The 14,480-nt window shown below is 58.3% G+C and overlaps 1 protein-coding gene across 3 annotated transcripts in view; it reads right to left on the bottom strand.

The window, feature by feature from the left end:
• Nucleotides 1-72: 72 nt before the first annotated feature.
• The window catches only part of KMT2D (lysine (K)-specific methyltransferase 2D), a 38,084-nt gene continuing 23,676 nt past the window's right edge, over nt 73-14,480 (bottom strand). For all 3 annotated transcript variants that reach the window (XM_012732422.1, XM_012732425.1, XM_012732424.1), the window contains exons 39-55: nt 14,233-14,465; nt 11,270-14,134; nt 10,998-11,138; nt 10,712-10,879; nt 10,392-10,551; nt 9,726-9,801; nt 9,435-9,610; nt 9,199-9,329; nt 8,182-8,314; nt 7,982-8,103; nt 6,692-7,832; nt 5,755-5,891; nt 5,518-5,648; nt 3,577-3,862; nt 3,327-3,400; nt 3,099-3,207; nt 73-2,969 (exon numbers count right to left, since the gene is read on the bottom strand). In XM_012732422.1, coding sequence (XP_012587876.1) covers nt 2,877-2,969; nt 3,099-3,207; nt 3,327-3,400; nt 3,577-3,862; nt 5,518-5,648; nt 5,755-5,891; nt 6,692-7,832; nt 7,982-8,103; nt 8,182-8,314; nt 9,199-9,329; nt 9,435-9,610; nt 9,726-9,801; nt 10,392-10,551; nt 10,712-10,879; nt 10,998-11,138; nt 11,270-14,134; nt 14,233-14,465 — 6,176 coding nt within the window. In that variant the 3' untranslated portion in view covers nt 73-2,876. The remainder of the gene's footprint in view (nt 2,970-3,098; nt 3,208-3,326; nt 3,401-3,576; nt 3,863-5,517; nt 5,649-5,754; nt 5,892-6,691; nt 7,833-7,981; nt 8,104-8,181; nt 8,315-9,198; nt 9,330-9,434; nt 9,611-9,725; nt 9,802-10,391; nt 10,552-10,711; nt 10,880-10,997; nt 11,139-11,269; nt 14,135-14,232; nt 14,466-14,480) is intronic.

Raw genomic sequence — 14,480 nt, 5'->3', positions numbered from 1 at the left:
CGCAACGTGCGGGCGGCGAAAGGCGGGCGGCGGCGAAGGGGCCGGAGGCGGGTGACGGGACGGAGTCGCTTGTATTTAAAATGTTCTCTTTTTATTTGTTGTTTAAAAACAAACTTGGAAGAAGCAAAATCCAAAACTTGCCCTTTGCCTCTTGCAACATAAATTATGTACAGTTCAGAATGATCGCTGATACAAAACATGCCAAGGACAGGGGCGCTGAGGGTGGAGGGAGAGAGGGCGCTTTAAAAAAGGTAATCATTTCATCCGTTGTTACGAAGGACCAACCTTGCTGTACAGGATACACACAACACAAAATAAAGTCTTCACGGGATTCACACTTGTCAGCGATTTATTTTTTAAAAAGGGGGAAGGGTCCTGGAGGTGAGGAGTAGAGGACTGTAAAGGGGAAAAACTGAAAATTGAATATGTGCAAGTAAGTGTAAACCAACCCAAAATACAAACACGGGGGTGGGGGAGGGGAGGAGGGAATTCTGATGCATTTATACAGGCGGGGTACTTAAAAAAAAAAAAAGAACCAACAACCAAAATTCCAACCTTGTAGCTTGGGTCTGAGTTAGTTTATATAAAAATTAAAAACTGTATAAGGTTTCTCCACTAAATTCTACAGGACTATCGGATACCTAGCATATGCTTACAAAGTCTGCCCCATCCGCTTTTCCCAGCCCCAAGGCCCAAGCCCCAACCAGAGCCTGACTCACAGGAGCCAATCTCCCCGCCTCCCCTGTAACCTAGACCTTTTGCTCTTGGAAAAGGAACATCCAATGGATTGGGGGCAGCAGCCCAGTCACCCCACTGTAAAATTTTATTACAGTGGTTTCTGTGGGGGTGGGGGGATGTTCTCTTAAACATCTGCAGCTTGAAACAGTTGAGGAAGCAGCTTAAAAAAAAAAAATTCCCTATCCCCATCAATCCGCAACCCCCCAAATTCAAAAACAAAACAAAACAAACCTAAAATCACAACAGCAACCATGCTCCCCCTCCAGCAGGCCTGCCCATCCGCCGTCACCAAGCCCACCACTACACTCCAGACATTTGATTCTTGAAAACATTAATTACAAAATGCCCTTTGCCCACAGCCCCTAGGAAAGAACTGCATATAAGCTTCATCTTCACCCCCATGGCTCCCTATCAGAAAGGGGTCTGGGGCTGCACCCACCCCCTGACCTACCCCTACCCCCAGGAAGAGGTTCAACTGCAGCACAAGCTTGGGCAGAAAGGGGAAGGAAGGGAGGCAAGGAACCCATCACCCTCTGGCTCCGTGGGGCCAGCTCACCTTTGTGCGTTATAACATAGTCCAACTATACAACAGGGGTGGGGACTGCCCAGCCTCTATACCCCCACCATACAGCAGTCACAGCCAAGGGGTGGGGAGGAGGGGGTGAGGAAAGGGCGGTAGGTTGGGTAATGGAGGGGGCCCCCCCACAAGGGGAGCTCCATGTGTCCGCCCCATGCCCCCCTACCATTTATAAACTGGTTTTGTAAAAAGAAAATAGATATATTTATATAGAATATATAAAGCACAAAAATTAGTAGTTTTACATTTGCTCTCCCCGGGGGTGGGGGGAGAGGAGAGGGTTCTCACCTCCAGCCGGCTCCCCCATGCCCCACAAGACTATGTACAATCCCATGTATAAATAGATAAATACCCCCCACCCTCCCCGTGCTGACACTAAGCTCCCCACCCCCACATCACCACCCCTTCCCACCAGACCAGCAGCAGTTTGGTGACTGAGGGAAAGTGGGAGCTCCGGGCCACACACCCTGCCTCATTGGGTATGGGCATGCCACTCAGGGATAGCCCTCACCCTACCACCCACCCACCCCATCTAAGGGTTGGAGGGCATACGGGCTCATGATGGAGTTGGGAAAAGAGGAAAGAGATATCCTGGTCCTGGGTTTAGCACACTCCTCCTGCCCCCATGGCCAGCTGGAGAAGGAAGTCCTAGAGCGACTAGGGGCCAGTCATCCCCGACCTGCATCATCATCAGCCTCAACCACTATCCCATGCCCATAATTAAAAACAAAGATGGATTTTTTGTTGTTGTTTTTTTCTTCCTCTCCTTCCCCCCCTTCCACCCACTCAGAAGAGGGCAGTGAGGTGGGGGAGAGGGTTGGGGCAGTAGGGGGTTCAGAGAGGGTCTCACATTTCAAAACAGCAAAAAATCCAACATTTAAATGAGGTAGGTGTGGGTGTGGGGTCTCCTTGCCTGGCCTGCCAAGCTTGCCCGCCTGGGCAGCTGGGTGCCTCTTTCCCGTTCATGTTGCATTTGTCAGAGTGGAAAACAAGGAAACACAACCCATAGAGAGACAGAACACAGAGGAGAGAGGGAGACAAAGACAGATCGAGAGGTACGGGGACGGGGGTGAGGGTGGGGGCAGGACCCGGCAGGCAGGGCCGGGTGTGGGTCCCGGCCTTTGGGATTGTCAAGCTTAGTCAAGTCTCTTTGCAGCCTTGAGTTGGGCCGGAGAGGTCGGCGGGAGCAGCAGGGCTGTGAGGCCCGGCCACACATCCTCCTCCCCTCTCCCTGCTGCCTCCCAGTTGCTTCTGGGTAGTTCCCGGCCCGTATCCCCCTCAAACCTGAGATGCCCAATGGCTGCTTCTGTCTGGCCCCTCCCGGAGCTGGGGGCAGAGATGCCAGCCTAGGGGCCGGTAGCGGGGAAGAGGGTTGTCCCTGGTGCCCAGGGTGGGCTTGGCCTAGGACCCTCTGCCCCAGCCTCCTGCTCCAGGGGCTCCGGTCAGCCGGCAGCCCCAACCCTGGGTCCTGGCTCTGGCTGCTACCTCTCTTCCCCCTCATCCCTTTCAGGGAAGAGGTTGGGGTAGGGGGGTTCCCCTGCCTGGTAGCCTCAAATGAGCCTTAGTTCATCCATTTCCGACAATTCCAGGCTCCACAGTGGCAGGGGATCTTGTGCTGATCGTCTTCAAAGTCAAACTGATAGTCGTAGGTCAGCTGAAAACGGAAGAGGGCAGAGTCAATGGCAGCCTCCAGCGACAGTGGAGGTGCTCCAAGGCAGTGGCCTTGGGGCTCAGCTCCTGGGAAACGGCAGAGCAGAGGGGCCCTCAAGACGCTTCCTCTCACCTCCTCTCCTTTGGGGATTCGCCGGCTGGAGATGATGATGATTTTATCCTCCTTGTCAAATGTCACAACTTCCGCCACACAATTCGGGGCACAGGAGTGGTTAATGTACCTGGGCAGCGGGACAGTCAGGGATGCCAGGTGACCGAGTTGGGAGGATTCTGGTGCACAACTGGCCCAAAGTGCCACCTGCAGGGGCCCCCCAGCCCCCCTTCCCCATTCTTCTCTCACCTGGCAGGGCCTCCAGTCAACGTAGCATCAATCACATGCTCATTGTTGATTCGGAACATGTAGATGCCTCGATTCTAGAAAGGGCCGCAGGAGCGAGAGTATCAGTGAATGGCGGAGGTGGCGACGGGCGCAGGCGGTGGCCTCTGGGAGGGGCTCGTCTTCACTTCTCACCCTTCCTTTCTCCCCCGCCCGCCCCCGCCCCAGACTGAGCGTGGACCCCACACCACGGCGGCCCTCTGCCAGCCCCTACCTGCTCCTCATAGATTTTCTCCCGCCGGTTGGCCACCTCATTTCGAATGATGGTGCCAATGTACTCGATGACCATTGTGTGCTTTTCTAGGTCTTTGGCTGCATAGAGCCCCAGGCCCTGGATGCGGGAACGAGCCAGATACACATTGTTCTTCCACTCGGTGCGAAGCCGCCGGTACTGAGACGACTTCGAGTGCACAAACTGCTTGCTGTACGGGGTGTTGGTCTCGCCCGTGAAGGTGCTCTGATACGCCTTGGACATGCTGGTGCTGTTCAGGGTGTGGGGCCTGGGAGGTGACACAGTCCATGACAAGATAGTTCTCCTCAGAAGCGCACTCCACCCACCCTGGGATGTGCAACACGCCGGTCGGGGTGTGTGGTGCCTGGGGATGGACTGGGAGCATGTAGGTGTCGGCTCTGGTGAGGCAGCGACTAGCTACTGGGCCCCTCCGACAGCCTGGGTAGCACAGAGAGCCCAGGGAGGGGGGAGGAGAGTGGGGGGGTGCCAATTCCCCTACACTGAGCCTGCTCTCCATCTCCCCGCCTGCTACACCACCCTCCCGCCAAACCATACTCCAGGCCTCGCCCCTCTGGGAGGTCTTCCCCAAGCAGCCCAGGCCTGGAATTTAAGCTTCTGGTTTGCTCGAATGTCAGAGACCTACCTTCTGCACAAACGAGAAGCCCTGAGAGCAGAGGCTGTGTTCAACACTGGGCTAGATCTGCATTCAAGCTGCCTCTGAGTTCACAGCCCAAAGGTGGTATCCTTTCCCTCCTTCAGACTGTCACTTTTTGCACATAGCATTGGGCTCTGTGCAGACGGCTCAGTGCAGGGGAATAACTGCTGCCTGGCAAGATGCCTTTTCACCACCCGAGGGCATCAGCCAAATTCTTGCCCATCCCAGAGCAGTGGTTTTCAAACATTTTCGTTCTCTTCTTTTTTATTTAGCAGAAATCTTTTTAGTAACAAAATGTTATTGGAACTCCAATGCAGAAACCAGATGAAAATGGAGCTCTTCTAGATGAACCCAGTTGGGGGAGAGGGGAGTCTCACCCGGGAAGTGCCGAGTTTGCCCACCCGCATGTGGTCCAGGGCTTTGGGACACACAGTCTGAAAACCACTGCTGCAGAGTTTCAAGGGCAGGGAGAACTGGGGTGGAGCGTGGCGCTCCACGGCAGCCGGGGGGCGCAGCCGAGGCCTTCGGGAAAGCCCCGCTGCCAGGGACTCTGCCTCCCGCTGCCCAGGGGCCAGGGTCATGCCACTGCAGTCCACAGAAAGAACAGTGACCCACAAGTCAAGAGGTAAGGTTCCAGTCCCAGCTGTGTGACCTTTGTCTAGTCACTTAACTTTTCTGGGTCTCAGTTTTCTCAGCTGTGAAATGGGGGTCATACCACCTGCCCTACCTACCTCATAAGGTTGTTGTGAGGATCAAATGAGATAATGGATGTGAAAACGCTTTGAAAAAAAAAGTATAAAGTGCTATACACATGTAAGGCTTTATTACTTTTCTATTATATCTCTATTTTTGACACCAACTCAGCCTGGGGAAGGGAAGTGACCCTGGGCACTGATGGGGTGGCTGAGGTTTGGGAGACTCATAGGCACCCACCCCCGGATGCAAAACAAGAGGAGGAGGTCACTGGGTCCCTTCTATGGCTCACAGAACTTTACCGGTGTCTGCCCAGACCCGCCCGGCAACCATCCCACGGTCCCCAAAAGCAGTCTGTCCTAGAGCCCAAGTTAACCCAGCACACCTGGGCAGGCTGTTGAGGAGGAATGGGGTACCCTAGCGATACCTGTGCACCCTCTATTCGGAGGGCCTAGAGTGAAGCCCCAGTCTCGCCAAGGAAACTCTTGATATGGAACCCTAAACTCCTGTGATTGGTCAAAGCACCCCTGTCAGCCCCCGACCCCCCCTGCCTTGGCCCCAAAGCACAAGCTCACCGTTTGTAGTGTGTGAGGATTTTAGGCTCTGACCGGGCACAGCCAGTGGGGTTGATCATGAGAGGCAGCTCCATCAGTGGGTGGCGTCCGTAGCGGAACAAGTAGTTCTGACAGCTCTCCACTCCGGGCAGCTGTGGGGCACACGTGCTCGCCTGAGCCCGAGCCCGAGCCCCTGCGGGACAGGCCGGCGTCCCCAGCGCCCGCCGGCCCTGGGGCCCGTGGCAGCGCCTCACTTACTGATTCCGCTATGCGAAGCACAGCGTGCACCGTCAGCCCGAAGAGCTCCTCGCCTTTCAGGTACTCGGGGAAGAGCCGCAGCATGTCAGCCTCCTTTCTCATGGCGGCCACGGGCTCGATGATGCGATTCCACACGGCTGGGGGGCAAAGGAGACAGCAGCTCTGAGGCAGCTCTGCTCAGGGGCCTCCAGCTCCCGATCTCCATCGGAGCAAAAGCTGTTGTCTGCAGCCTGCACACCTCCCTGTCACATGGGGGGTGTGCTCTCCATGACCCCCACGAGGGAACCCCAGTCCCACTCCCCCTCAACAAGCCGAGAGACTGCCAACGCTGCAGTAGCAGCAGAGCCTGTGACGCAGAGACGTGGTCCCCGGGCCCTGGAGACCCAGCCAGCTACGCTTTGCAGCTGGGAAGACTTGGGCTCAGGTTCTAGAACTGGCCATGGGGCCTTCAGCCAAATGCCGATGTCTCCCTAAATTTCAGTGCGCGTATGCACTGGGCATGGTGCTAATACTTACCTCAGAGGGTCGCACAAACAAAATAATCTATAAAAATCGCTTAGTGTAGTTCGTGGTATGCTCGCTAGGAGGAAACTGCTCTTACTGTTACTTTCATCATTAACACTAAGGCAACGAACAAAAGAATCTCTCCCAGGGAAAAGCAACCACAAGGAACTCAAGGTCAGGGTCGGAGTGGGTGAGCCGATGACAGGGTCTCAGAACGCCTTCAGAGCCACTGAGTGCAGGACAAAGCTAGAATATGTGAAATTAGACAGCACAATGTCTTCAACCACAAGGGAACTTAAGGTGACGGAGTGAAGCCAGAAGGCTTGTGTCAGGGCTCTTCCTGCGAGCCCCTGCAGGGCGCTCTCCACACTGCACGGGCGTCCCAGGGAAGCTTGCCCGCCTCCCCCTGCCAGCCCGAGGGCCCAGTGCTCACCTTGGGGAGAGGCGTCGGTGAAGACCAGATCCTCCAGGCCCTGCTCGACCACTCTGATGACGAACTCCGGCCGCCCGCTGTTCTCGCCGATGGAGCAGCGGTAGCAGCAGCGGCGGTTGTTGGTGCGCAGGCTCCAGTAGATGCGCGTGGCCTCGTAGCCCACGGGGTACAGGGCGGTGGCGCTGTGGAAGTCGGCCATCTGGTGCGGCAGCAGCTGTCCGATGGCGTGGAACACGAGGCCGCCCACGCGGAACATGTGCACCCGCTCTCCCCGCTGGATGATGCTGGCGATCTGCTTCACCTCATCCCTCTCGATGTAGACCCGCCGGAAGACGGCAAACGAGCTCAGCTCCTGCTCGCAGGTGCCCTTGATCTTATGCATCGGACACAGCATGGTCTTGTCCTTGAAAAACATGCACTTCGCGCGGATGGCGCAGGCGAAGTGGTAGACGCTGGGGCAACGCATGCGGTTGCAGCTGCTGGTGGCGCCGGTGCGCTGGCACAGGGAGCACTTGGTGAGCAGGCCCCGGTGCAGGGCCACCTCCACGTTCATGAGCGCCCCGCCCTGCGTCTCGTACACCTCCGTGGACCACAGGGCACAGTTGAGGTGCACCCACAGGTCCAGGTCCAGGTTCAGCAGGCGGGCGGGCCCGTCCGTCGCCCCATCACCCTCCTCGTGACAGAAGCAGCAGCGCCGCATGTCTCGAGGCACCTTATCAGGCCGCAGGGCTGTGCCGAGCTGCTCCATAAACTCCGCCACTTCCCGCTCGTCCTCCTGCCGCCCACTGCCCTTCTGGATGGTCAGCAGCAGCCTCAGCCGCTTCCAACGGACGCCCTTCCACTTCTTGAGACGAGGGGGCCGGGAATCTTCACTTTCTTCAGGAGGCCGCGCTCGGGGTTTGGGCCGGGCTGACTCAGGGGATGAGGCCAGCGGCAGAGGTGAGGGGACTGGCGGCTCGGTGGAGGGTTCAGATGGGAGTTCAACCAGGGGCTCTGCAGGGGGGCTGGCAGGAGAGGGTGCCAAGGGGGAGGGAGGTGGGGAGGGCTCCTCAGGAGGCGGGGCGGAGAGCTGTCGCACGTCCAGATTGGAGACGTTATAGGTGTAGCTGTGCTGGGTGGGTGGCTCTGGGGCGGGGCTCTCCTAGGGGAAGGCACGGGCCCTGGGTCATTAGTGCTGGCTCTCACCAGTGCCTCTCCTCCCCCCAGACGCACTCTCCCCCAAAGCTGGCTTTCCTTGCCCTAGCCAGCACCTCTTTCCTGACAGCCGCCCCCGTCCTCTCCCCGACCCACCTGTTTCAGGAGGCTCAAGATGTCTAGCTGGCTCTTGAGAGTGTAGCCGGGCAACACCGCATCAAACTGCTTCAGCCAAGCAGCTTCAGGGCTCTTGCCTCCCAGACCCTTCTCTTTCCCACCTGCAGGAAGGACGGGGTCAGAGCCTCCCACCAGAATCACTGCCCTCTGATCCCAAGTGGTTTTCCTGCCACACTCACCAAGGCCCTCAGCTTCCCCCTTCTTATGCTCAATGCCTGCTCGGGCGGGGCCTTCTGGGAACAGCACCTCGTAGGAATTGGGGATCTTCATGCTAAGCAGTTCTGCAACTGCCACCATCACACCATTCAGGTTCTGCCAGGGCAGGGAAGGAGACGGGAGAGCTGTGTCACCATTTGTGGACTGGCCACTGCCGTCAGCCTAGCGCAAACAAGGAGAGCCAGAAGGCCGGCCAGGCCTGCCCCGAGCCGGCCAGCTCTTCCCACAAGCTTCCTGTATAGCTGCTTTCCCAAACTGCTGTGGGCACTGATAGGAGCGCCACAAAAAGGAACCGGTGTCCGCTAAGTTTAGAAATGATATACATTGTACCCACCAACTGGAAGATTTATATACACACTAGCAAATGAGAGAACCTGTGCTCAAGAAACTTGTTCCAGTGCTTTAACTGGGGTCTCCTGTTTCCACAAAAACTTATAGGACAGAATGCCAGGGCCCTCCCTGGTAGCGCAATGGGTTAAAGCGCAGCACCATGAGCTATCTGCAGCCACAGCAGCATAAGAGTTCAATTCCCAGCCGAGGGGTGACCCACATGGCGCGGCAGCCCTCCCCTGGCCCGCCCGCTGCTCCCCTCAGCAGTGTACACCGCTGATCTGCCTGTTCTGCTCCCCACTCTGACTCTGGTGAAGCCTCTCACCGCCTGCATCTCTAGTCTGTACCCCAGCTCTTATACACACAAATAAATTCTTTTAATAAACAAACAACTAAAACACAGAGCACCACCTAACGTGCCCGGGTGCGCGCTTAGAGTATCTGTCACACCGCACATTTTCCTTCCTGCTGACTTGTTCTAACCCCTGGCCATGACCCTGGGGGGGAAGGCCCCTGCTTCCTCTACCCTAGCCCCGAGTCCCCAGCCCGGCTTTCATACACGGAGTCCTCGCTGCACAGCTCTGAACGGTCAGTTACCCAGATGAGCTCTGACACCACTCCCTGGCCTCCCCGGCACCCCCAGAACACACCTTGGCTGCAGCAGCGGAGACTGTCAGCATGACCGACACCTCACTTCCTTTGCCCTTCTCCCACGTTGCGGCAGGCAGCTTGCCAGGGGCCTCCAGCTCCAAGGGCCCACAAGGTTTGGTATCCGGGAAAACTGAACAAAAAAAGAGGGACCCCAGCAAGTTCCAGCTGCCTCTCCTCCTCAGCCTCTGACAACTCGGCCCAGCCTGGCCTGGCTCAGACCCGCAGCTGCCCCTACCTGGAATGCTGGCCCGAGGAATGATGGGGATGACAGGGGAGAGCGCCCGGTCGTCCTGCTCCCACCGGCCTGAGCCGAGATGAGGGAAACGAGGGGCCTCCTCGCCCAGGACGCTCTCAGGGGACGAAGCTGGCACAATGCTGTCGGGAGAATCGCTGTCCTCATCACTCTCCATCCTAAGGGAGAAAAACAGACATTTAACAGCCTGGATGAGCTGGTGTCACAGCTGTCACTGGCCAAGGGAAAGAGGCGAGAACCCGTGCCCCGCCCGTTCCTCATGTACATTCTCACCTGACATCCTCAGTCTGGTTGTGAGGGGGTGTAGGCAGGGCGGCCAGCAGGTCTAGACTCTTCACCTCTGAAGCATCTGAGGGGTAGGTAAGGAGAAAAGTTGGGCGGGGGATGGTCAGAGCTGGTAGTGTTCCCTCCCACATTTCAGGTCCAGAGACCTAGAGCAGCCATGACGACAGTCACCCACCTACTGACCTGCCAGCCCGGGGCAGATACGCTGCACTTACTGATCTCTTCTAACGTGCCAGGCCCTGGACGGCAGGCACGCTCTCTGTTTACTAGGTGCGATCGCAATGCCTACTTTACAGTGGGGAAGTCGAGGCCCACACGAGTCAACCCACTTACTGGGCTGCATGAACACAGGAGCCAGAATTCAAAGCCTCATCTGACTGCAGTTCCATAAGCACCAACGCTCAGTGCTCCTTGTAAACAAAATTTAATTTACACTCGGCCGGGCATCACCTCCCCATTGCCCTGGCTCTGGGTTCCAGAAGTCCAACCTGGTCTCCAACAAGCGGGCTAAAGAGGGACATCTTTTCTCAGGCGTCTGTCACCTACACTCAAGGGGCATCACGCCACCTGTTCTCTGAAACGGCACCCAGACACACCAACTGGCTTTCACCCCCGCCACCAGACCCCAGGGCGGAGTGGCTTCTCCTCACTCACCTCTCAGCGCACCTTCAGTATCCTGGGCAGAGGCGGTCTCCTTGGGCTGCTCCCCCAGCTCTTCAGATGGAGTGACACCATTTACCATCTTCTGCTGCACCGATGGGGGTGGGGTGGGGGGCAGCGACGAGGGTGGTGTCGGCGGGTTACTCAGGTTATTCTGGGGGTGGGGTGGGGTGTCGTGTGCAAGGTGGTATAGGGAGACTGACGTAACTTCCAGGCCCCTCAGTACATCAGCAGTTTCCTCAAGTCTCCTAGTCCCACCCCCACCTTCCCAACAACTTTTATCATCACCCCCCCCCAATTGCCGCTTTCCTGACCTTGGTAAGTAGTTGGGAATAGTAGTCAGGGCCAGTGGGCAGCGCGCCACTTCCAAAGGCCCCCCTCAGCTGGCACTGCCCACTGACCGGGCAGCCACTGCCAAAGGGAGCAAAGAGGCTAAAATTGGCGGTGATGGTAGGCTCCGTCAGGGGCAACAAGGACAGCTCCTGAAGGGGCAAGACGACAAGGTTGGCAAGTGCAGCCTGCAGCTCTCTGCCGCCACACAGCTCGGGCCATGGCACCCCCACCCTGGGATCGGCCCGGGGACGAGGCCCTGGGGGTCACCTGTTTCAGCTGTTTCAGCAAGGCCTCGCTGGCCCTGACCCCGTCCTCCTTCCGCAGCTTCTTTCGGGAGCTCACCAACCTGTCGCTTGCCTTCTGCACCCTCTTTGGCTTCGGTGTTAAAGGCTTCCTTGCCGCTGCATCCTAAAGCAGAGAAACCCACGGTGGAGGCTGCGCTCTTCCTCAGAGCCCTCACCTCTTCTGCTGGACCCAGCCGTGCTCACTCTGTCCACGGGCTCCACGCCCCTCCATCTGCTCCGATCTAGAATACTCACCTCCTTATTGCTGGGGGGACCCTGTAGTTTCTGTTCCAGCCCGGCCAGCTTGCTGTCAATGTGCCCGTTGATCTCAGTCCGCAGCCCCTCAGGCCCCCGCCCAGTGCCAAGTTGCACATTCTTTGCCCGTAGAAGCTTCTGCAAGAGCAGGTGCCCAGCCTCTGAGCGGGGGCCTGCCAGCAGGAGGTGGTTGCTGGTACCTGGTACCCCCACCGGCTCCCCATTTGCCTCCCTCTTCATAGTCTGGGTTCCTAGGGCACACGATTCTTCCCGAGGCTCCTGTTTGATGCTGAGGTGGGGTGACTCAGGCACCACCTGTCCATTCACCTGCTCCAGACGTCCAGGCACCAGGCTGCTCTGCTCTGGCTTCTGGGCTTCCACTAGGTTGTCTGGGGGGTCCCAAGGTCCTAGTCCCTTGCCAAAGAAGGTATCTGCAAGCTGGACAGCAGCGGGCGAGACCCTTCCAGGAGGCAACTCCAAAGGTGGCCCCTGGGGTTTTGGGGTTCCTGGCTGGGTAGGGGTGAGCTGGGCCTCAGAGGGAAGCTGGGAGCTGGGGGGAGACAACTGTGAGGATTTCTTTGGCTCTTGGGGGCTGGAAGGTGGAGGTGTGGGATGGACAGGGCCAAGGACTGGTCCTGTGGATAAGGCTCCTTGTGGGGCGGGGAGCCGGGGTGGGCCCTGAGGTCGAAGCCCTGCCCCTAGCTCTTGGAGGGGGCCTGTCTGGGATCCAGGGAAGGCCCCCAGTGGGGGCTGGCGGCCGAGAAGGCCCTGGAGGGGCGAGGGCTGGGTCCCAGGCTCCTGGCAGGGTGCAGTCTGGCGTACTGCCTGACTCTGCTGTAGCTGCCGCTGCATGAGGAGTGCCTGTAGCTGCTGCTGCTGCTGGGGGCTCAAGTGCCGTAGCTGTGGGTTTTTGGCCAGGACTCCTTGGAGTTGTGCTCGAATCTGACCCACTGTAGGCATGACAGCAGGCCCAGGCAAGGCCTGCCCAGACGACGGAACAGGTCCTGGCTTGGCAGGTTGGGTGCCTATGTTATTTTGCATGGGCCGCTCCAATCCGAGGGTCTGCTGTGAGCCCAAAAGGTTCTGGGCCATGGACGCAGGCTGTTCCCCCAAGGAAACAGAGGACTGGGTGAGCAGGTGAGGCACCGACGAGACCTCAGAAGATGATCCGCTGCCTGCTTGCCCGTGGTTTCCCATACCTGCTGTGTGGACTAAGTTAACTTGAGGCTGTTGTCCTGGGAGCCTCAGAGGGGGCTGCAGCTGCACAGGGTTGGGCTGAGGCTGGGCCTGGGGCTGGATGAGCAGGAGCTGCGAGTCCGAAGAGAGCGTGGGCTTTGCCTCTCCTGACTCAGCAGCCACCGACTCAGACATAGTCCCTATGGCCAAGGGCCCTCCCTGGTGAGCAGAGGGCCCCTCAGGGACCTCTGGAGGAAGCGCTGTCTCTACAATGCCTGGTTCCTTGCCAGTCAGGAGGAGGGCCGGACCCAAGGCTCCGGGGCTCGAAAAGTGTGGGAGAGGCTTGGCTGGCACACTGGGGCCGAGTGCCACCTGCTGCTGTGGCTGCTGAGGGGACAGTAAAGTTCGATTCTGGCTCAAGAGACTCATCTGCTGCTGCTGCTGCTGCTGCTGCTGCTGCTGCTGCTGCTGCTGCTGCTGCTGAAACTGCTGTTGCTGCTGCTGCTGCAGTTGTTGCTGCTGAAGTTGCTGCTGCAGCTGCTGCTGTTGAAGCTGTTGTTGCTGTTGAAACTGTTGCTGCTGCTGCTGAAGTTGCTGCTGCTGTTGAAGTTGCTGCTGTTGCTGCTGTTGAAGCTGCTGCTGCTGCTGCTGCTGCTGCTGCTGCTGCTGCTGCTGTTGAAGCTGTTGCTGCTGGAGGGAGCCAATGGGTTGAGCACTCAGTTTGGGCTGCCCACTGTGCGGCATCAAACCCTGCTGAAGATGAGAAAGTCCTGCCACAGAGCCCTGCTGCTGGTGCTGTGGCTGCTGCTGGGCTGTGACCAGTCGGTGTCCCATAAGGCCTTGACCCTGCGGTGCCGCCTGAGGGGAACTCAGCAACCGGGGCTGAGTCAGAAGCACCTGTCTGTGAGGGCCCTGGGGGCCCAAAGCTCCAGGATGCTGCTGCTGCTGCTGCTGCTGCTGCTGCAGAACTGCCACTTGAGCAGGGCCCAGCATGCCCTGGGAGGCCTGGGGGGGTTGTGGAGACAGCTGCTGAACTAAAAGACCCTGATGGCTGCTGGGAGGCAACAGGCCCTGAGACTTAGGACCCAGAGCCTGGTTTGCCTGAACCCCCAAGCCCTGCTGCTGTTGCTGCTGGAGTGCCACCTGTCCTAGGAGGTGCTGCTGCTGCTGCTGCTGCTGCTGCAGTTTCTGGGCCAGTTGTATACGCTGCTGTTGCAACTGCAGCTGCCTTTCCTGTAAAAGCCTCGCATCAGGTCCGAGGCCTCGAAGCGCAAGATTGCCAGGGAAAAAGCCCCCTGAGGGCCCAGCCAGGGCCCCAGCCCCACCAGAATGTTGCTGTTGCTGCTGCTGGGCCAGGGCTGTGTTGAGGAAGGGGCCACCAGGCTGTCCAGGTAGTGCCATGCCCCCTGGGGGCAGGCGAAGACCTCCAGCTTGCCCACCCGGGGGTCCTTGTGGTGGCTGCAGCCCATGGCCAGGGAGCAGCTGACCAGGGAGTTTGGTGAGTAGCCGGGGACTCTGGGAAGGACTAAGAGCCAGCACGGCTGAGTGCTGGTGCTGTTGCTGCTGCTGCTGCTGCTGCTGCTGCTGCTGTTGTTGCTGCTGCTGTTGCTGCTGCTGCTGCTGCTGCTGCTGCTGTTTATTCCGATATTCTGCCATGAGGTTAGTGTGCTCCTTCTGCTGCTTCCGGACCTAATGGAAGGTTCAGGGAGGTCAGCCCAGAGCCTGCCCACCTGTGCCATCCCTCTTCCTGGGCTCCCGGTTGCTAGGCGCAAGTTTACTTTCCCCACCTGATCCAGCTGTTTCTGGATCTTGCTCTGCTGTTCCGTAACCAGCTTGAGCTTTTCAGCATCTGCTTCTGGGAACTCGCGGCCAGCCTTCTTGGCAGTGCGCTGCTTGGCACACAGGGCTTTCCGGGACTTGCGGTGCACACCGATCTGCTCCTCTAGCACCTTTAGCTGCATCTGTAGGAGCTGCTGAGTATGGAACAGCCACTCTTCATACTGCCGCTGATCAGTCTCATCTGGGAGAGGAAGCA

The sequence above is a fragment of the Condylura cristata genome, unplaced genomic scaffold (genome assembly GCF_000260355.1).
Source record: "Condylura cristata isolate star-nosed mole 26May11 unplaced genomic scaffold, ConCri1.0 scaffold00034, whole genome shotgun sequence".
Classification (NCBI taxonomy): domain Eukaryota; kingdom Metazoa; phylum Chordata; class Mammalia; order Eulipotyphla; family Talpidae; genus Condylura; species Condylura cristata.
Note: the sequence above shows the minus strand (reverse complement) of the source record. Positions and strands in the feature narration are given on the sequence as shown.